General features: G+C 38.9%; 5 protein-coding genes and 1 long non-coding RNA gene across 11 annotated transcripts; 2 read left to right on the plus strand and 4 right to left on the minus strand.

Annotated features, from left to right (window-relative positions):
- Positions 53-3,084, plus strand: LOC104745142. 3 transcript variants are annotated; one of them, XM_019237359.1, is made up of 8 exons: positions 53-205; positions 345-380; positions 483-969; positions 1,275-1,466; positions 1,565-1,804; positions 1,919-2,136; positions 2,273-2,527; positions 2,611-2,996. In XM_019237359.1, exons 3-8 carry the CDS (start codon positions 564-566, stop codon positions 2,866-2,868), a joined length of 1,569 nt encoding a protein of 522 aa, XP_019092904.1. In that variant the 5' UTR covers positions 53-205; positions 345-380; positions 483-563; the 3' UTR covers positions 2,869-2,996. The 3 variants fall into 3 exon arrangements, with proteins under 3 accessions (XP_019092904.1, XP_019092903.1, XP_010464621.1); XM_019237358.1 differs by having other exon boundaries at positions 345-969; XM_010466319.2 differs by lacking the exon at positions 345-380 and having other exon boundaries at positions 54-205; positions 2,611-3,084.
- Positions 3,181-4,583, minus strand: LOC104745144 (mitochondrial import inner membrane translocase subunit TIM14-2). Its single transcript, XM_010466321.1, has 3 exons — positions 4,424-4,583; positions 3,943-4,121; positions 3,181-3,604 (listed from the first exon to the last, which is right to left on the minus strand). The coding sequence occupies exons 1-3, from the start codon at positions 4,424-4,426 to the stop codon at positions 3,448-3,450; spliced, it is 339 nt and encodes a 112-aa protein (XP_010464623.1). The 5' UTR covers positions 4,427-4,583; the 3' UTR covers positions 3,181-3,447.
- On the minus strand, positions 4,948-7,489 carry LOC104745145 (protein IQ-DOMAIN 1-like). 3 transcript variants are annotated; one of them, XM_010466325.2, is made up of 6 exons: positions 7,315-7,489; positions 7,058-7,144; positions 6,624-6,935; positions 6,213-6,434; positions 5,870-5,989; positions 4,948-5,724 (listed from the first exon to the last, which is right to left on the minus strand). In XM_010466325.2, exons 2-6 carry the CDS (start codon positions 7,115-7,117, stop codon positions 5,065-5,067), a joined length of 1,374 nt encoding a protein of 457 aa, XP_010464627.1. In that variant the 5' UTR covers positions 7,118-7,144; positions 7,315-7,489; the 3' UTR covers positions 4,948-5,064. The 3 variants fall into 3 exon arrangements, with proteins under 3 accessions (XP_010464627.1, XP_010464625.1, XP_010464624.1); XM_010466323.2 differs by having other exon boundaries at positions 7,058-7,165; XM_010466322.1 differs by lacking the exon at positions 7,315-7,489 and having other exon boundaries at positions 7,058-7,303.
- Positions 13,108-16,335, minus strand: LOC109124669 (DEAD-box ATP-dependent RNA helicase 57). Its single transcript, XM_010466326.2, has 13 exons — positions 16,188-16,335; positions 15,941-16,021; positions 15,713-15,842; positions 15,503-15,630; positions 15,319-15,410; positions 15,122-15,218; positions 14,894-14,974; positions 14,570-14,802; positions 14,282-14,476; positions 14,098-14,188; positions 13,900-14,022; positions 13,648-13,798; positions 13,108-13,528 (listed from the first exon to the last, which is right to left on the minus strand). Exons 2-13 carry the CDS (start codon positions 16,019-16,021, stop codon positions 13,308-13,310), a joined length of 1,623 nt encoding a protein of 540 aa, XP_010464628.1. The 5' UTR covers positions 16,188-16,335; the 3' UTR covers positions 13,108-13,307.
- On the plus strand, positions 16,608-19,337 carry LOC104745147 (protein POLAR LOCALIZATION DURING ASYMMETRIC DIVISION AND REDISTRIBUTION-like). Of its 2 annotated transcripts, none has more exons than XM_010466328.2 (4): positions 16,608-17,270; positions 17,740-18,110; positions 18,239-18,491; positions 18,667-19,337. In XM_010466328.2, the coding sequence occupies exons 1-4, from the start codon at positions 16,838-16,840 to the stop codon at positions 18,786-18,788; spliced, it is 1,179 nt and encodes a 392-aa protein (XP_010464630.1). In that variant the 5' UTR covers positions 16,608-16,837; the 3' UTR covers positions 18,789-19,337. The 2 variants fall into 2 exon arrangements, with proteins under 2 accessions (XP_010464630.1, XP_010464629.1); XM_010466327.2 differs by having other exon boundaries at positions 16,614-17,297.
- Positions 19,269-20,578, minus strand: LOC104745148. Its single transcript, XR_760705.2, has 2 exons — positions 20,421-20,578; positions 19,269-19,626 (listed from the first exon to the last, which is right to left on the minus strand). It is a non-coding gene; the product is annotated as an uncharacterized LOC104745148 (long non-coding RNA).

Genomic DNA, 21,094 nt, shown 5'->3' on the forward strand with positions numbered 1-21,094 from the left:
CTTAAAAGAGCGATCTTGATCTAACGGTCCGTATTTGTTTATTTCAACCGAAGCTAAAATACAAAACAAGAAAAAAAAAAAGGATCGTCAATGGCGGACTGGAGTAGTTTTCATTTACATTAACCAGTCAAAACATGTTCAATGGAGGAAGAAGAAGACTAAATTGGTGACCATACAAACGTCTAAGCTGTTTCTGCGTCATATGGTAAGAGAAACTTTTGTCTCTTTCGATTTCTCTCTTATGGAAAAAAAAACAATAGTATAAAAGAGAGATTTTGATTCGTTATTTTTATTCTCTTTGAGATATTTAATTAGAAAGAATTGATTTTTATATGTATATGAAGAAAAAAAGAGTGAGCTTGAAGTTCACGCTTGTAAAGGTGTCAGTTTTGCAGCTCATTCTCTCAGCCATGTTCTTCTCTTCTCTCTCGCGCTCTTTGTGTTTCTTTCTCTTTTCCTCATTACTTTAAATGTATATGCAGCTCTTCTTCTTCTTGTCATTGCTCTGAAGACTAGGGTTCGGACTTGGATCCGGATTTAGGGATTTTGGTTTTGATTTGATAATGGAGGAGATGGGAAGAGGAGTGCCTACGTGGCAAGACGAGTTAGCGAGTCTCATGGACGGAGGAGGTTTACAATACGACGGATCTCCGATTGACTTGAATGCGGATACTGAGTCAAGGTCAAAGATTTCGGGTTCTGGATCCGAACCAGTGGAGCCTTTGAAAGATCAAGTGATGGGGTTTATGAAGTCTTGGGGAGAAATGCTTCTGGATCTAGCAATCGGATGTAAAGACGTTGTGCAGCAGATGGTTGTGACTGAGGACTCTTTCGTCGTGCGTAAGCTCCGGAAACCAGCTGCTAAGGTTTCTAAAAAGCTGAGCTTTCTTAACGAGTACTTGCCTGAGGATCGTGATCCTGTTCATGCTTGGCCTGTCATTTTCTTCGTCTTCCTCCTTGCTCTCACAGGTATATACATATATCGATAAAACAGTGTTTTTGTGATTCTGCATCACCCATTTATGTTTGTCTCATTCACAGTAGAATTCTGAATCCAGCAGACTCAATTACTAAATCTGAACAGTTCTTCATTCAAATGTCTGCTATAAAACTGTGTATTGTGATGAGTCATTTAGTAATTTGTGGGCTTGTTGTATGTAAGTTTACTTGTTTCTGTTTATATCTTGGGTTAAAGTGGGAGTATTGATTAGATTCTGTTTGGTGCAAGAGAGGCTTATATCCTTTCTCTGACATATCCATCTTTTTAAGTGCAGCATTGAGTTTTGGTTCAGACCATGATAGATCTGTCCCTGTGTTGAAGAAAATCCGATTGCATCCTACCAGTGCAAGCCGTGCACAGCTTCCGGATGGCAGATATATAGCTTACCAAGAGCTTGGTGTTTCAGCTGACCGAGCTAGACATTCTCTGATTGTGCCTCATTCTTTTCTTTCCTCTCGGCTTGCAGGTATGATCACATTAGTTCTTTCTTTTCAGTTTCAGCTAATTTTGATAGTGCTATTACATATTGTTTACCTAATAATATTTCAACTTTACATATTCAAGGTATACCTGGAGTGAAAGAATCATTGCTCACGGACTATGGTGTCCGTCTAGTGTCATATGATCTTCCAGGGTTTGGAGAGAGTGATCCTCATCGTGCTCGGAACCTTAGCTCATCTGCATCGGATATGATTGACCTAGCTGCTGCTCTCGGGATTGTTGAGAAGTTCTGGTTACTCGGCTATTCCAGTGGTAGTGTGCATGCCTGGGCTGCAATGAGATACTTTCCTGACCGAATAGCTGGTACCTTAATGCATATCAATTCATTTGAACACAGTTCATGTTTTTTCGCATTGTGATTGTTTCAAAGAATGACACAAATGAAAATAGCAAGGTTGTGTTTTTATCAATCTACAGGAGTTGCCATGGTAGCTCCTATGATCAATCCATATGAGCCAAGCATGACAAAGGAAGAGATGGCAAAAACATGGGAGCAGTGGCTACGGAAGAGGAAATTCATGTACTTTTTAGCACGTCGGTGGCCAAGTCTTCTTTCTTTCTCCTACCGTAGGTCCTTTCTCTCTGGTAATCTTGAGCCGCTGGATCAGTGGATGTCCATGTTATTAGGAGAAAAGGTAAGTCTGTATTCATCAAGTGTCTCTTCCCAAGGTTTTGGGTCATTTAGTATCACCAAATAGAGTAGCTTCCTCGGATGGCCTTTTGATTTATGGCTCACAAGCTAAACTTTTAATTGCCTCTTTTCTACTTCAGGACAAACTTGTAATCACAGATCCAGTTTTTGAAGATCTTTACCAAAGGAATGTGGAGGAGTCTGTACGCCAAGGAACTGCAAAACCGTTTGTCGAAGAAGCCGCACTACAGGTTTCAAATTGGGGATTTAGTCTTCCCGAGTTCCACGTGCAGAAGAAGTGTCGAACCAATGGTGTCCTCTCTTGGCTAATGTCAATGTACAGCGAATCAGAATGTGAACTTATTGGGTTTCGGAAACCCATACACATATGGCAGGTTTGTTGAAATCACACTTAAAACCGCCTTCTATATGATCACTTTCCCGAGTTGTGAGTTACTCATGTTGACTGGCCATGTAGGGTATGGATGACCGAGTCACTCCACCTTCAGTAACTGATTACATTAGTCGGGTCATACCAGAAGCAACGGTACATAGACTCCCAAACGAAGGCCACTTCTCTTACTTCTATTTCTGTGATGAGTGCCACAAGCAGATCTTCTCGACCATATTTGGAGAACCAAAGGGCCCGGTAGAGTTACCAGAACAAAAAACGGAAATCCATAAACCGGATCAACCAAAGACAGGTTTATCCGACAGTAGCACCTCTAAAGAGTAAGTAAACAGGTTATAAAAGAACTATAGAAACACGTTGTTCTTGGTCTTCGTTCCATCATGGACAAATATGTAAATAACACCAAGAACATGCTTCGTTCTTTGCTTTGGCTGAAGATTTCAGATTTTATAGGTTATAACAAAGCACAGTTCATTTTGAGATCACATATAGCACTAATGCTGCTTTCTATTAGATTGGACATGAATTTTCTTTTGTTTACTTGTTTAGTCTATCATACTCACCACCAACTTATTTGAAATTTGTTCATCTTCAATTTTGGCAAGTTTGTTCAAATAGTCAAAGAAAACAGGGATCAAGACAAACAAAAAAGTCGAACTAGATTCACTTCCAATTTGGTTTCTTCTACATATCTCATGCAGAAAGTTAAAACGATTCTAAGAAATTATCACCCACGTTTACACCAAGCTTGGTCAGAAAAATGATCTAGACCAATAACTCAAAACCAAATGGCTATCTTGATCAGAACAACTAAACTAACGGCATAAAGAGAATGGTCTAAGGCTAATTACTCGAAACTACATGGCTTAGTTGATGGGATCAATCAACCCTCACCAAAGGGTTTCAAAACGCAGAACCAGAGCTCTTGGTCTTGCCAAGCATCATGTCTTTGGCTTCATTGATCTTAGACGCAAGGTAATGGCTTCCTCCTGCGTCTGGATGATTAGCCACCATCACTCTCCGGTGAGCTTCTTTCACCTTCTCTGCCGCTACACTCTCCCTGTTCAAAACCACCATAAATGAGTGCCAAACTTGTCAAGCCACAATAATGTCGCAAAAACCATCACTAAGTTATATGCAAACATACCATTAAACCCTTCCATAAGAACATAGCTACGCATAAACTAATCAGATTCGAATAACTAGGCCCCTATTGCAAATTTTTTAAGAACTACAATGGCATATCTACTGACTATAGATGATCGTTAACCCATCAGGGACCTAAAATTAACCGTTAATGGTTACTACTAACTCTAAAGAGAGTCCCAAGATCAACTAGTATCATTGGATCTTCAACTCTCAAACTTTACTGAGGGGCTAAGGACATAAGAAAAGTACCTAACACCGAGAATAAGGGCAGCTTCTCTCCGTGTCATAGCAGATTGGAAACCACCTTCATAGAATTTACGCATTCTAGGCCTTACCGGTCTCAGCTTGAACGCTTGCCATGCCTCTATTCCATATTTACCAGCATAAGCAGCAGCAGCAACAGCGGCGCCTGCAATTATCGCTGCAACCTGGAGAAAAGGGATGAGAAGAGAGTAAATCTTAGTCAATAAACCACGAACTTAGAGAAGTTGGACCAGAGAGATTCATAGAAAACCTTAAAAATAAACACTTTGATACTGACACAAACACAAAAGAGCAAAAAGTAAGCAGAAGCACTAAAAAGGGAGGATTTTTTTAGAAACCCTAATCCCATCAAAGAAAGCTTTCATTATCATCTAATGATCTCCCCAAAATCAATCAGCGAAAACAATAAAGAGTGGAAATTGTAGAGAAAACCCGAGAAAGAAGACGAGATGAACGCAAACTTTACCATTGTTGTAGAGGATTTGAGCAAGAAAGAGCACTGATAAGTAGTAGTAACACACGATCTGATCTGATAGAGAGATAGGACAACTGTTCAATGCTTGATTTTGTTGGTCGATTTAAAGGATTAGGGTTTTAGCTATTTCCTGCTTTGCTTGGCCTTCGCCAGATAGTTCGGCCATTCCTCTTAGGGGTTTTAAAAACATAACCGGTTGATTGGATCCGGTTATCAAATCAATAATTCTGGTATGGTTTTAATTCGGATCCGGTTATCAAATCAAGATTTGAAATTGAGAATGAATATGTTGAGAGTGAACATCAACAATAGATGCGTTAATTTTCTAAATTCACTGCTAACAAGATTATAATTGAATAGAAATCCATTCACACTTGCTGATGAGAGATCAGTAGCTAGCCATCATAGACCATTGGTAAGCTCTTGAAAGTTGCAAGTATTATTCTAGTTTTTTTCTCTTTGATATATAAAAGAATTACATAAACGATAGAGACTTACACTATGCACAACAAAAGAATCACCTTAATTAAGTCTTTCTTGTAACCAACATTGATACAAATCTCAGAACACCATATCTATATGGCAACAAAAATCAAATAATGAGGATTTTATTATACCTCGGTTGGTCAGACTCAAGGCGTTCTCTCTGCCTTGAGAGAGTTGTTTTCCACCTTAGGTGGGGCTGAGGATCGTCTAGGTTTGGGTGCAGGTGAAGCCGAGTTGGAGAGCCGCTTCTTGGCTGGTGCTTTCTCCGGTAAAACTTTGTTAATTCCCTCAGTTGCGGGGACGGTCACGGCGACGCGTGATGAGGTCTGGGGCTTAACTTTGCCTCGTGCTGATTTTGTTGTGGGAACCATGTTGCTACTACGTTTTGTAGTTGAGCTAGCCAAGTTCTCGTCATCACTAACCGATGACCTTGCAATGCTGTGCCTACGGTTCTTCTCTGAGCTCTTGGTGTCTTCATCACTACTCATGGATTTTATGGACGATGGAGGAACTGGCCTCTTCTTTCTGGGGGTTTTGGTGGTGGTGGTGGATGATGATGATGAGGTATTGGGATGAGTCGGTCTATTGAGTTTGTTGCGGTTTGAAGATTTTGCGGTTTCTCCTACATGGGAATGACTCTTAGTTGAATTCTTGACAGAGGAGTTTTCTTTGTTGTTTTGTTCTTTCTCCGAACTCTCCCATGGCTGGCCAGCCATCCACCTCTCTAACCAGCTCCAACCCCAAGTCGGGTTGCTTGGATCCATAAACATCGGATTTGCAGTTCTGGAGTTGCTCTTCAAGTTTTGCTGCAAATATATATGAGTCGGTTATGATCATAAGCATTAAACCAAATCCAATGTACACTCAAATTCTCTGCATAACCATATAGAAATGTGCAGAAACATATAAGTTGAACTTGTTGACAAAGCAGTCCAAATTCTTTGGAAGTACCTGATGTGTGAATGCATAAGCTAATGCTCTTTCCCTTCTCATTGTTGCCTCGTGCTTGTGCAGCATACCCGCTTCCACTTGTGCCTTGGACTGATTGCTGTCGTTCCAATTACCCCCATTCTGCAGAAAGAAAGAGAAAGACTTAGGTTTAATCACAAGCTACTGCATTGTGAAGATATACCATCAGAAAGAAGATATGCTTAACTAAGCAAGAGAAGCCGCAGGTTTAATAAAACCAATTTTATGAATTAGTTAATGTTATTACCGCCTCTCACCAAACTTGTGGGTAGGAAAATGAAAATTGCATATGAGATAATAAACCAGAGAGAAAAATAAGTGAGACCTTTGTGCCTCCTAGCTCTTTGCCATGCTTCTGAAGAAGTTGCTTATGTCGAGCCTGATTCTCTTCTGACATCCTGATTCTCCTAGACCGGATTTGTGACTGAACACGAGTGAGAGTCTGCATACACTTGAGTGTATTTGCAGCTTGCCGATGTACAACTGATCCTTCCATCAGTAGCTTAAGTCTATCCCTCCCCTTCAACGCCTGCAATTCTCTTCTTGCCTACATTGGAGAAACCATAAGTCTTAAGGTTACAGTTAAGAAAAAGATACCCTTTCGCTCACATTTTCTCTCAATCAAAATAATTCACAGAACTTAGCCAATCTCAATTACAGAGTTATGCATGACTGGCTATAAAGCTACACAAGTTCTAATCAAGCTAAACCTGGATCAAAGAATATCAAAACATACTAAATAGCCCCTAAAGGTAGTCTGAATCAAGATGGCAGAAGCTTCTTCCTTTGACATCCCTGCGAACCTATCATCAACTATAGCTTGATGAAAAGATTCAGGAGAAGATGGAGGTGAATCTACAGGAACATCTGCAACTGTGACAGTCACGGAATCTGATGGAGGAGGGCAGAGATTCTTCTTCTTCTTGTGATCATAGTTGACCTCATCAACTCTAACTTCAAACTGAGGAGAAGTACTTCTGGATGTGGCGATCAAGACAGGGTAAGAGATCACACTGTTTTGACACTCAACCGATTCATGTTTCAGTTTCTGTAAAACAAAAAGAAACAAAAAAACATCAAATATATAAATAAGGCACCAAAACAAAAAGGGTTACATCATCAACTATATAAAGCATAGTGAATTAGAGAACATAATTACAAAGTTGGAACCTTTGAATCAGGGCTAAAAGCCTTCTTCACATTCTTGAGCCATTTCGCTTTCTTGACCATCTCCTCGCCCTTGTATGGCTAACCCTCCTACTCAGATAAGAATTGATTCTGATGACATTGACATCAATTAAGACTTTCCAAAATCACGGATTGTAAAGCTAAATGCTTTGATAAAACCCCAAAGTCAAAACAGTTAGATACAAATAGAAAAGACCCTTTTGTATACTATACGGGAGAAGAAGAGAAGGAATGGGAACCTGAGAGAGAGAGAGAGAGAGAGACTGCAGAGGCAGATCTAGAAGAAGAGAAGCTCAAAACCTTCTCAAGGATTCCCTTTTAATGCCAATTTAAGACTTCCTTGGAAATGAAAATGCGATGAGAATTTGAAAAGGTCGAAGTTTTGATATTTGCTGGCTGACTTGAGAAGAAGAAAAGAAGAACTCAGAGATATGAGAGTAGATTGGTGTGTGAGCCCACTAATCGGGCTGCTTTTTTGTGTGGGCCCTACTTTGATTTCTTCTTCTTTTTAAAAGCTTGCCGCTCTTTTTTTTTTTTTTTTTTTTTTTTTTTTTTTTTTNTTTTTTTTCAACCAAACTATATTAAAATTAAAAGAGAACTCCATGATTGGTTGCCCAAACAGGAGGATACGAGTTTACAAAGGTAGAAACTGAAGGTAGGGTTCGTGAAGATCGAGCGAGGCAATCGGCCATGACATTGTCATCGCGAGGAATCCTAGAGAGGGAGAAGGAGGGAAAGGAACTTCGAAGCAATGAGAAATCCTCCAGCAGATTAGAGAAAGTCGGCCAGTCTTCCGGTGCCTGCACCATCGCCGTTAGCTCCACACTATCCGTCTCAAAAACCTGACAATCGACTCCAGCCACCAGTAAAGACTCCATAGCCCAGATCAACGCTTGTAGTTCTGCATGTAGAGGAGAAGGACTCCGACGATGACTCCGTGCTCCCAACAGGATTGTTGTAAGCTCTCCACTGCAGCACCACCAGCCCAAACCCTGGTAGGGGTCTGTACTTTTCCAAGAACCATCCACTTGGCATCGGGGAGAGGATCCCCTATCCTCCGTAAAAGACGGGGGGACCAGATAATTCACTGAGTAAGATTTGGCCTCCTCCCACAATAATTTATCCGTAGTCGCCTGATTCAAAATCCCTAGAGGTTCACCCTCAATACCCTGGAAAACCTTTTTATTCCTATCTTTCCAAATGGACCAAATAATCCAGGGAAGTTGAATGCCCACATCCGAAGCCCCAGATTGCGAAGATGCCCGCCAAAAAATGAAATCTAAATTCGCATAAATCGATGTGTATGGAAAGCCCCCTTGATCCAGCCGTAAAGGCGACACCTCCCAAATACATCGAGACCTAGGACACTCAAAGAGCGCATGGTTTATAGTTTCCACCGCCGAATCGCATCTCTTACACACGGTATCACACCGAACACCCCGATATGCGAGACGCTCCAACACAGGTAGAGTACCCGAGCCAATCTGCCAGAAAAAATGTTGGATTTTGGAGGGTACATCAAGTTTCCAAGAATGAGCCCGTAAAGCCGTACACGTCGGCCCAAATTCAACATCCTTTAATAATTCCCTAGCCAATCGGTATCCCGATCTGACTGAATATTTCCCCGATTTAGTATAATGCCATATTAATCTATCCGGTTGAGTAGTTCTACTAACCGGCATACTCCGAATTAGTTGAATATCCCCCGGATCGAAAAACTCCTCCAAAGTAGGTAAATGCCAATCCTTAGTCTCCGGGTTAATTAAATGATTAACCATTAAACTGGGGAGCCATAACCTCCCTCGACCATTCGCCGGTCTAGGGCAAACATCCGGTATCCATGGATCTCGCCAAACCGAAATGGAATGGCCAGAGCCTACCGCCCAACGAGCCCCCTGCTCCACCAAACCCTTAATGGAATAAATACTTCTCCAAGCAAAGGACGGATTATATGGTTTTTGTGCCATAAGAGGGTGTTTGTTCCTGAAATATCGACTTTTCATCACCCGAGCCATTAAAGACTGTGGGTAGTGAATGAGACGCCAAAATTGTTTGGCCAACATAGCCTCATTAAATTGTTCTAGAGCTCGGAAACCCAGTCCCCCTTCAGCTTTATCTGCACATAATTTATCCCACGCAACCCAATGCATACCACGAGCTTTATCATTTGATTTCCACCAGAAAGTGGAAATTGCACTTGTCAATTTAGATGTTAGTTCCTGAGGAAGCTTAAAACACGACATAACATGGGTAGGTAAAGCCAACGCCACGGATTTAATCATAATTTCCTTGCCACCCTTCGACAAACATTTGGCAGACCAGCCATTTACACGATCATCTAGCCGATCCTTAACATAGCTAAAAACCTTAGTTTTCGAACCTTGAAGGTTCTCAGGAATACCCAAGTAAGAGCCCATACCACCCTCCGTAGAAATCCCAATAACTGACTTTATCCGGGAGCGAATCTCCGGAGTAACCTTTTTGCCAAACATAATAGATGATTTTGCCAGATTGACCTCTTGACCTGAGGCTCTGCCATAAGACCCCATTATCTCCATAACCGTCCTACATTCCTGATCAGTAGCTTTGCAGAAGAACAGACTATCATCCGCAAACAGCAGGTGCGAGATAGTAGGACTACCACGGGCAATGGTAATGCCCGTCAACTTTTCCGCTCTTTCAGCCTGCTTTATATTAGCAATCAAAACCTCCGTGCAAAGAATGAATAAGTATGGTGAAAGAGGGTCCCCTTGTCGTAACCCCCTCTGTGGTCTAATAAAACCTCTTGGCTGTCCATTCAGAAGAACTTGATATGACACTGATGATACACACCACATAATCCACGAAATCCATCTCCTATCGAAACCTAACTTGTCCAAAACCGCCTCCAGAAAGTCCCATTCTACCCGATCATATGCCTTACTCATATCCGTTTTAAAAGCCAAAAATTCCGAATTACACCTTTTATTTGTATTTAAACCGTGAAACATCTCTTGAGCCACTAGAATATTATCAGTAATTAATCGTCCAGATACAAATGCTGATTGAGTTTCAGAGACCAAACGGGGCAAAAGACGTTTTAGACAGAAGCACAACACTTTAGAAATAATCTTATAGCTCACATTACATAGACTTATAGGTCTAAACTCCGCCATCCGCTGTGGCCGATCCACTTTAGGAATGAGGCAAATATTGGTCTCATTTAAAAGCGGATCAAACCTGCCTGTGCGAAAAAAATCTTTAATTAAAGCCACTAAGTCCCCTTTGAGAGAAGACCAGAATCTTTGGAAGAACAAAGCCGTCATTCCGTCAGGACCTGGACATTTCTCCGGATGCATAGCAAATAGAGCTTGTCTAACTTCCTTTTCCGAGATATCTCTAATGAGATCTCTGTTCATTCCTGCCGTAACAATTGGATCTATTGCCTGTAGCATTTCTGCAATACCTCCACCATCGGATTTCTTAAACAGCTCCTCAAAATATGATGTAGCTATATGTTCCATACCCAACGCTGACTCATCCCAAACGTTATTTGCACCAAATAAACCAATTATCCTATTCCGAACCCGTCTTTGTTTAGTAGATGCATGAAAATATGAAGTGTTTTTGTCCCCAACCCTGAGCCAAAATTTCCTACTCTTCTGTTGCCAATAAATCTCCTCATCCCGGTATGCCTCTTTCAATTTCCTCTCAATTCCCCGAATATCTTCCAGCGAAACCGAGTCGTCCATCTTCGCATCATGCAGAGCAGTCTTCAAAGAAGAGATGAGTGATGGACCAGTACTGACATTATTTTTCCTCCACCAGGAAATCGAATTCCTACAGTTCCTTAATTTATCAACAAAACCCGGGATCCTAAAATTCCGGGTCCGATTCCATCCAGACTCAACCGCTCCAGCCAAGCCCTCCTTACCCAACCACCGCTTATCAAACCGAAATTGTCTCTGACGTCTCCGGGTTGCCGTCAAGCAAGTTGCTAAAATTGGACTATGATCAAAACCAATCATCTCCAGATACTCTACTTTCGAATTGGGGTAGAGGGCGTGCCAGTCCTCATTACCCAAAGCCCGGTCAAGTCGACAACGAATCACTTGGTTGTTACACCGATTCCCACGCCAGGATAGTTGATCCCCATAACAAGGAAATTCTAGCATCCCGCAATCCTTAATCATTGAAATAAAAGGCTTGAAGGAAGAAACTGATCGCAGGGCACCACCCTGCTTCTCATGGTTACCAACTAGTTCATTAAAATCTCCAATAATAAACCAAGGATCAATACGAAAAGAACCAATATCCGTTAATTTGTCCCACACTTTTCCGCGGTGTTGGGGAACCGGATCACCATAAACAAAAGATAAATATACCGATTGATGAGAAAAAACAGCTTTTGTATCAATAATACGATCATTATGAAATAGAACAGAAAGATTTATTTCATCCTTATAAAATAAAACCAAACCCCCACTAGTCCCGCGGGGTTCAACAGAAAACAATTTATTATAACAATTTTGTTTTTTTCTTTTTTTTTTAAACGACTTTTAATTTATTTAACTGCTTCCGCAGCTAATGATACATAATTTTTAATAAGTACAGTAAAACCTCTATAAATTAATAATGTTGGGACTACAAAAATTTATTAATTCATAGAAGTTTTATTTTATCGATAAATTAATAATTATTAATTTATAGAAAATTGTCTATATTTGGTAATTTAAAAAAAAAAAATTTAAAACTAAAATTTAATTGTTATAGATAACATTTTTATATAATCAATCAAAAGAAAAATAACAATTCTTATGTTTTGAAGAAAAAATTAAAAGTTTTTTATATAATAAAATATTAGAAATGAGGTCTAACAAAAATTAATGTTCATATATATACATATGTTTTGATAATTTTATACAATTATTAATTTATACTATTGTTAGGACCATATGTTTACAAAAGATTTTCAAAAATTTATTATTTTATTATATTATCAAATTATGTTCAAAATTACAATGGTCCCAACTTGAAACCGGATAAATTTATTAATTTATAAAGAGTATTAATTTACCGAGTATTAATTTATAGAAGTTTGACTGTATGTCTTTAAGCCAAAAATACTTAAATCAGAACCAAAATGAGACATGGATTCAGATATCCTTTTTAAGGCTAATTACTCGTTTCATTGTTGTGTTACTTGTTACTCTCTCTACGGAGTAGAAGTTTGCCTTGCTTAGAGACATCCTTCAACTGTTCCTAAGATTTTGACAACTAGATCATCAATCTTGATTTTTCATGACAACTTATTGAACAGTGTATATAATATGGAAAGTGGCATTAGGGAATCTCACATCCCGATGATATCATTGTGTTGGCTATGTTCCTTAGGAAAGACACATCTTCTTCCGTGTAGAAAGCCTGTATCTTATTGTTGTCTTCAATCCACTCAATAATGGATTCAGAATTTTCATTGTTGTTTAATCATTAAAAGCGTGTATCTTATTCACCATTATTGTTTTTTCAAATTAAAATGTAATGTGAAAAATACATTTTCTATTACATTATACTCCATGTGGTCGTTGTGGTATGGTTCAATATATAATTTCTTTTAAAGTCCAGTAAAGAATATTATGAATAATAAAGCTTGTTTATTTATAAGAATTTTATGTAAATCATACTGTTTTTGTATTAGTTAGTAACGCCAAATTGGTATTTATTATTTAGAAAAGACATTTACCTACTGCACACGTCTTGTTTTTGAAAAGTTTGAGTTCAATCGTTCTCTCTCTCCGTCGGTCCAATTTTTTCTTCTTCTTTTATTTTGTTTCTTGTGAACAAATTATATTTCGATTAGATTGTTTTAACAAAGACGATCACTGATCTTTAATCCCCCAATAATGATTTGATATGATGATGCTCCAGCCAAGCAAAACTTGGAAGTTGAAGTGTACCCATTTCAGAGAAACCTGGTCTGATTCAACCCAACCCAAAATAGGACTAGATCTATAATGTATCTTATAGAAATCATTGAATCTTGACAATACAACTAAATGAAAAACCAAAATTCTCACACTAGTTTTGAATTTGTTTTAGTACATTTGTATTTTGTAATACGATCCAATTGACAACTACGTTCGATTCTAGATTCCCGATTCTAGCCACATAGTGTAGTGTTTGGATCCAAAAAGACCAAGACTAATTCAATAAATGTAACAACAACGAGAGAAAGAAAAGAAAAAATTTGGAGTTACTCATCTTGTTCATTTTTATCGTCTTTTGGTCGAGTGGATATAGAATCACGTTTCGGCCTATGCTTCCTCCACTTCTTCTTCTTCAAAGACATGATCCACGACGGAACCTCACATCCCGATGATATCATTGTGTTGGCTATGTTCCTTAGGAAAGGCACATCTTCTTCCGTGTAGAAAGTTATCGCTTCTCCGCTCCTACCCGCTCTCCCAGACCGACCTGAAATGTTTTAAAAGAGGCGGTTACTTCCAAATTGCATCAACTCATCATCACAAATGACTCAGCATAGAAAAGCAAAACATAAGATCAAGATACAACAGCTAGAACAATATACGTACCAATCCTGTGGATGTATGCAGAAGCTGAATCCGGGAAATCATAGTTTATCACGCAGTTGATGCCTTTGAAATCCATACCTCTAGCGATCACATCAGTGGCAATCAAAACCCATGTTTCCCCCGCTCTGAAACGATCAACCGCGTTTTCCCGCTGCAGCAATCAAATGGTAAATGGTTCCTAATCAGTTTATATAGCTCTATACTTTCCATAGATGAGAAAACATTTGATAACTACGGGAAATATGATTTTACCTCTCCTGGAGGGAGCTCAGAATGGATGACCCCGACTCTGACGTTTTCACATTTCAGTTCATCGTAGAGTTCCTTTGCTCGTTCTTTGCTTTGTACAAAGATCAGTACCGGTGGATTCAGGCTCTACTGCCAAGTAGAAAGAGAATTACAAAAGGTACTAGTCTTACTTGTCATACTGTTAAAGACAAGTGAACTTACCTCTGCAAAGCTTTGACGAAGAGCAAGAAGTTTCCCTTCTTCAGTTCCAGCAAAAACCAGCTTTTGCTTGACGGTTTCAGAGGCTGTGTTCCTATATGAAATTATAAAAGGTAAGATCCATATGCTGCAAGAAATGTTGTGAAGCATCTTTAATAAGCTTCAGTATTATGCTTTCTATACTCACTTTCGGCCTATGATCACACGAACAGCATCATGCATTATGGAACGTGCAAGTTCCTCAACAGAATCGGGTAAAGTAGCACTGAACAACGAGCGTATGATTGAAGGATTTGAACAAGCCTTAACCACACAATCTATCTGCTTTAACAAGCTCTGCTCAAACAGCTTATCAGATTCATCAAGGACAAGGTACTCGACCCTGTATTCAAATTCAACAGAAGTTAAGATGAATATGGGCACAACACAAATAGAATTATACATGTTTATATTCTAATATATGCTATTGACTTACTTGCTTAAGTCAATCTTTTTAGCCTTGATTGCTCTTTTCAACCTCATTGGCGTTGATATGAGAACATCACAATACAGCTTTGAGAAATCAGCTGTTTTGACAAGGGGTTTTGTTAACAATCTAATGTGGAACTTGCTTCCTTTAATAAGTTTCTTTCCTTCTCTAGCTGTTTGGGCAGCCAGTTCCCGAGCAGGAGAGAGGATAACTGCTCTTATTCCATCTGTTGAAGGACGCTAATACAGGGAAAAAAAACACATAAGCATGATAAGAATCAGGATCTGCGAAATTTGGAGGGGAGTCTAAAGGGTAAACACAAATTATTACCTTGAGTTTCATAAGCATGGGACAAATAAAAGCAAAGGTTTTTCCTGACCCAGTCGGAGCACAGGCAAAGCATTCACGACCCTGGGATTAAGCAACAATATTAAAAAAAAAAACTAAATTAGCACTGAAACCTCATGAAGGAGTTCACGAAAAATATCTGGATAAAGAAGCTCTAGCTCTGCTCTAAAGTGTCTGTAATGAATAGAAAACGAGTGAATAAGACCATACCGATAGGAGAACTGGAATAGCCTGTCTTTGGATTGGGGTGGGCTCTTTAAATCCTAGTTCAGCCAAATTGCGTAAAATGAATCGTTTACAACCATACCTGTAGATGGATTAAGCATTAAGATCAAAACACAGAGGAGAAGAAGATTTCAAGACATAATCAAAGCATGTCAAGGGACTCAATGTCCAGTTCCAGGCACCTTGATGACAACTCTGCGAAGCTTTTAAGCGGGGGTGGAATATTGTTACCGGAAACATGAATGTTGTACTGTTTCCTCGACAGAGCATCTCGCTGCAATTATGAAGAAGCAGACAAAGTCATGTATCTATCACTCTTTGCCTTTGATTAATCAGAGAGACAAGATTTTTAAACAACTACAATACCTCCATTCTCCGGTTAAGTTCCTTCTTGGGATTCTCCAAAATCTCATTCTTTGTTTTTTCATCTTCTTGTTTACCTACAGCACGTGCCTTCTTTGAGCTCTTAAACACATCAAATCCTTCAACCGGCACTGTTTCCAACATAACAAAAATTAGATCAAAACAAAGAGAACACAAACCTGAGTGAAACAGTAATTAACTTTCCAGACTTACCAGAATTAGAAGATCTTCGTTTCCTCTTCTTAGATGACACAACAGCTTCCACCTCCTGCTGTTCAGTGTCTTCTTCTTCTTCCTCAAAGAGACTCACTTTCTTATCGGAATCATCATCCTTCGAAGAATTCTAACACAGCAATATGGATTATTTTTGATTAATAACAAAGAGCGAGAATGAGAGTAGTGCTGAATTAAACAACAATGAACACGAAGAGAGAGACTCACCTTAAACTTAGCAAAATCTGGAGCAAACTTCTTCTTATTGAAGTTTGTTCCACCAAACAAAAAATATGAGCTTTTCTCCATCTGAAAAGTATCCACAAGACAACGTCTCAATACAAAGGCAAAGCTATAATAACAAAGAGGGAAATTTTTAAGCCTAGTTCAAATAAAGATCATTCGATTCGAGCAGACAAGTGAGACAAAACCAAAGACAGAGCCCAGTAGAGAAGATGTTACTGATAAATATTACCTTGATAGAGACAGAGAACGTTTCTGGAGAAGAGGCAAAGGTGGTAATGATAGTACCACTGAAAACGAGGAAAACAAAAACGCCGGCGATGACACAGACGACGGCGAATAGATTGCCGAGAAGAGACTCTATGCAGATTTTGGGTTTTACAATTAGGGTTTGGTTTTTTGGTTGATTTCAAATAATTAAAAGGGTAGTTAAGTCATTTACATACTCTAAACGCTAAATGATAAATCTGAGGGAGGATCAAACGCTAATCTAGCGTCTTAAAAATTCGAATCGCTAAAACGACAAAAGCAATGACGCTGAACATTTATTATAAAGTGGGCCTCTAAAAGCCCAAATAAAACAATAAGCCCAATGTAGATCTGATAGGTTTGGTGAGAAAAAAGAAAATAATAAATTTGGAAAGTTTGAACAAAAACAAAATTTGGAAAGTATTAAAAGCGGGAATCATGTGTCATGTGATGGTGTGTGTGTCCCACCGCCGCTGTAAAACAAAAAAAAAAATCTCACTTTCTTCTTCTCCGACACCTCGGGACTTTCTCCGACTCTGTTCCCGTCGATTTAAACACTTCAGACTTGTTCGTTCACTCTGCTTTTATTCTTTTCTCTCGCTCTTTGATTCTCTATTTGACTGTTGATTAGAGATGTGGCAAGTTGTTCTAGGAGCAGCCATTGCTGGATCCACTAGTTTTGTAGCTAAACGCTTCTTCAACCCTTTCTCTCGAGATTCTCGTCATCCTGAGGATTACGCTGAAGAGCAGGAACCCGTCACTCCACCTCCGGTAGGTATTGGATTCCTCGATTCTTCTTTCGATAAAACCGATGGAGTTTTCCGGTTTTCTAGTACCGGGTCTACCGTTAACTCAGGGTTCGGATCCGGGTCGTCTCCTGGGTTTAGGAAGAGTTCAGGGGTGAAATGTAGAGTGAGGGTGCGTGGATTGATGAGGAAGAAGAAGAAAGATAATGGTGGGGGAGGCGAGATCGAGAAACGATCTGCAAATGTTGGTGCTTTTGAGTCGAAGAGTGACGTTTGCTCGAAAAAGACGAAAACTTTGGGTGCTGCGTCAGCTTCAAAACGTGGGTCTTCATGTTATAGTAATCAAGGTTTTGCTTTTACTCTGTAGTGTGATATTATCACTTGAATGATGGGATTTTTGAATCTTAGTTAGTTTTTTGGAGTGTTCTGAACTTGTCTTATTCGAGTGATTGATCCGTGTGCAAAGTTTCTTTTGGGTTTTGGATGTTGTGGTATAGAATGATTAGCTAGTGGCGTTAATCTTGGGGAAAAGCTTTCAGGGTACTGTTAGGTTTTGCTTCCTAGACTTCTTGAGATTTGAGTGACAATAGTACTCTTTGATAATTTAATATTTCAGACCTCTAGATTTTCTAGGAGTGCAAGAGGCTTTGTGCTTGAGATGTGGTCAATGTCAGTTTGTTTAACTGCATTGAGGTTTGATTGTATCTCGTTGGAATGTTTTCAATATAACCATGACTCATCACATTCCTATTGGCATTATTAGTGACGCTTAATTCTTCTGTGTTTCAGATCATTCCTCTATCAGCTCGGCACTTAGTGTCTGCATGATGTATATGATGTCAGCAGAGAAAAGTGAAATCAGTAAGCTGCATACAGCAACAGAAGAAACTACCAAAGCCATCCAGGAGCTGAAAGATGAACTTTCTAGGATAAAATCTTCACAGGATTTCAAATTCCGTGGTTGTGCAGCGAGCTCTCAGAAATCTAGCGAGAAATCTAGATCAGAGATGGTGAGTAGAGAATCTCTCGACATTAAGTCGGGAAACGATGTAGAATATGCTAGCAGCGTCCTAACTGAGGAGCCAGAACAAGAGACGGTAGAAATGGAACAGTTAGAGATGGAACTTGAATCTGAGCTGCAGAAACTGAATTTGGCTGAGGTGAGTATGCTTTTATCGTCAAATTACCAATTTCATTGAGATGTATTCTTAGAGTCTCCTCTCAAAAGTCTTATTTCTTGTTATCATTTTGAAGCTTATAATGAACTTTTATTTTGTTTTCCTCTTAGACAAGTGAGGTTATGGAGGAATGTAAAGATTTGATGAATAGATCTGAGTCATACCAATGTGGTGGAATATCGTCATCAGAACTGGACAAGAAACTAAGCCACCTTCTCATCGAACAACAGGAAGTTCAGATCAATGAGCTTGAAGCTGAACTACAAACTACTCAGTCCAAACTCCAAGAAAAGGAAGCTGAACTCCAAGCGCTTAAGGTCTGCGTTAGACGCCTTACAGAGTTTCCTCTGTTGGACCGTTCAGGTAAATTTCGTCAGCTAAACCTCATTGTCAAGAACTGAAGAAACATAACTTGATCTACACAAACATCCCAAAATCATTCACCTGCTTTAAATTCCTTTTCTTGGTGGTCAAACCTTACATTACGCAAAGACGAGCAGTCTCTCACAGCGTAAAACATTTCTTGGTGTTTCCTCAGATGATGAGCATGAAGAAGACCAGCACCAGAGTCTCTCAGTCTCATGGAACCAAACTGATAAAGAGGCAAGAAAGCAGATCATTGGGATGAAAAGACCTATGGAGTTGTCTATGCATGTTTAGTAAAGGTGGTAGTAACGAAATCTGCATGGTAAGTTCTTTGATAGACACCATAGCACCAAAACTGATCCAAATCTCAGAAAGTTCGTTTCATCAAATCATGCCAAGGTGGTGGTGGTGTACGCAAACAAATCTAGACTGGACCAAGTAGATAATATATCCTTGTATATTCACCAGAAGAATCCAAGACTATCAGAAACCTTCGTAGTCCTGACTTGTTTAGAGATTTAGATTACTAGCTTTAGTAGAAGAGCTAATGATTATGGACTTGGTAACATATAAATTTCGTTTGTAATTCTCAAGCTGTTGTTAGTGTGTGAGCTTGATGTTTACTGCAGATCCACTATTTTGTCGACCTTTCTGATTAATTGCAAAAACTATTTTTGTTAAAACTCAATTTCTTCTATATACAGTTTGAGCGATCAAAATGCGTTAGGTCAACAAACAAAAACATCAAAAAGTTATTCCAAATTTGGCACGAAATTATCACAGCAAAGCTTTTAGATTGTCTCAACTCAAGAAAATATCATGCTACAAGGAAAACATTTAAAGCTAAAAAAGAGAGTACACAGAGTCATATGTAACTTTCTAGTACTGCAAAGTGAGTGATCATCAAAGGATCATCCCAACGAAAAAGCTACTCTCCAGGAACTTGGACGCCTTGCTTCATCTTCTCTTTCTTCATCTTCTTCTTAGAAAGTGGCTTCTTCTTCTTCGGGGGCAAATTCTTCTGTGCGTAGGTGTAAAGGATGATGTTTCCTACAAGGAATGACACTAGCAACCCTCCAATTACAAGAAGGACGATCAGTCCCGGGTTTAGCCCTTTGCTTTCGATTTTTCCCTGTTCATTGTTTCTTTTTAGTAACTTAGAATGAAATCTAAATGTAAGAAGAAAAATGAAAATTGAGAGAACTAAAATATGAAGACTGAGAGAGCAGAACACAAGATGTCGTAACTAGCTTCTCAATCTTATTGGTAATTCACCTCTAAGTAACCAATAAAAAAAGGGAAATGCCGAAAAATAACTTGTAATACTTATACTATCAAAGACCAATTGCTGCAAGAGTATGGTAAAGTAAGAGATTACAAGCACGAAAAATCATGAAACCAATACCGCGAGTTATTATACTAGACTGATTGTACCATATTCAACACGAACCTCAAATTCTGAGACAGCCAAAAATGGAAAAACTTAGACATTCCATGGCAAGATCAAGATGACAAGTGATGAAGTTCATGTCAGTAACCAAAATCTTCAACAGTATTCAAAATGCATGGAATTCTCTAAAAAGGAAGAAACTTTACCGATCCGATTCTGCTAGATCACAACCTCATGCTAAATTTCATCGAAATTTATCATCGTTAAGATGCGTTACAACAATCAAACGTAATCACCAAAATGCTCAAACACAACAAAAACGCTCGCCAATCTAAATCTTAAACTAGACCAACATGCATCAAAAACAAATGATCAGACTCAAAGCAACACAAAAGAATTACGAGCCGCGCGTGAAAGAGTAGCATTCACATATAGAGGAAAACAGAATCAGATCTAGCGAATCATCGTGAGCAACGAGAAATTTGATCCCGGACAAATGAAACAAAGATAGACAAAGAGATATTTAGAGAACTCACAGAAAAGTCTTCGGCCATGGTGGCGCTTCGGAGCTACGAGATATCAGCTCACCACTCGCCGGAGAAAAAATAAAGACAGCTTGAAGACTAGTTTTGCCAAAAGGACTCGGCCATAAATAACAGCAAGGTTAGTCAATGGGGTTAGTTTGGAAATTATAAGATAGACGCAAAGTTAATTTCAATCTTCGATTTTGGCATGCTCTTTATTTGTTGTACCAAAGATAAGAAGACCCCCCACCTAACAAAAGTACAAAACCAATTTTCTTAAATTTATTTTCCCATTAAATTATGAACTTTATATAATTATAAAAAAATTTCAGTATAATTATTATATTGTTCAAGCTGCTGTTGAAAAAAGGAGTGACAAAATTCTTTATATTATAACAAAATAATTGAAAAATTATAGCAAAGTAATAAAATTGTGTTCTGTATTTTATTTCCAGCTATAACTGTTTTTTTTTTAATAATAATTTTACACAAAATCTTTTCAGAATTTGTTTATATCTAACAATAATTACTTGCTTTTGGAAAATACTGAAATAGGAGTGTTTTGGCACTCGGACAAATGTTGAGGTCAATTTTGAAGTTTAAAAAAAAAAGTGGGGTGGTGTTACGAAATTATTTCTCCAGGCTGTAATTTTTCTTTCAGGCCCCTACCTTCGTCGCCCGAACGA

The sequence above is a fragment of the Camelina sativa genome, chromosome 15, assembly GCF_000633955.1.
Source record: "Camelina sativa cultivar DH55 chromosome 15, Cs, whole genome shotgun sequence".
Classification (NCBI taxonomy): Eukaryota; Viridiplantae; Streptophyta; class Magnoliopsida; order Brassicales; family Brassicaceae; genus Camelina; species Camelina sativa.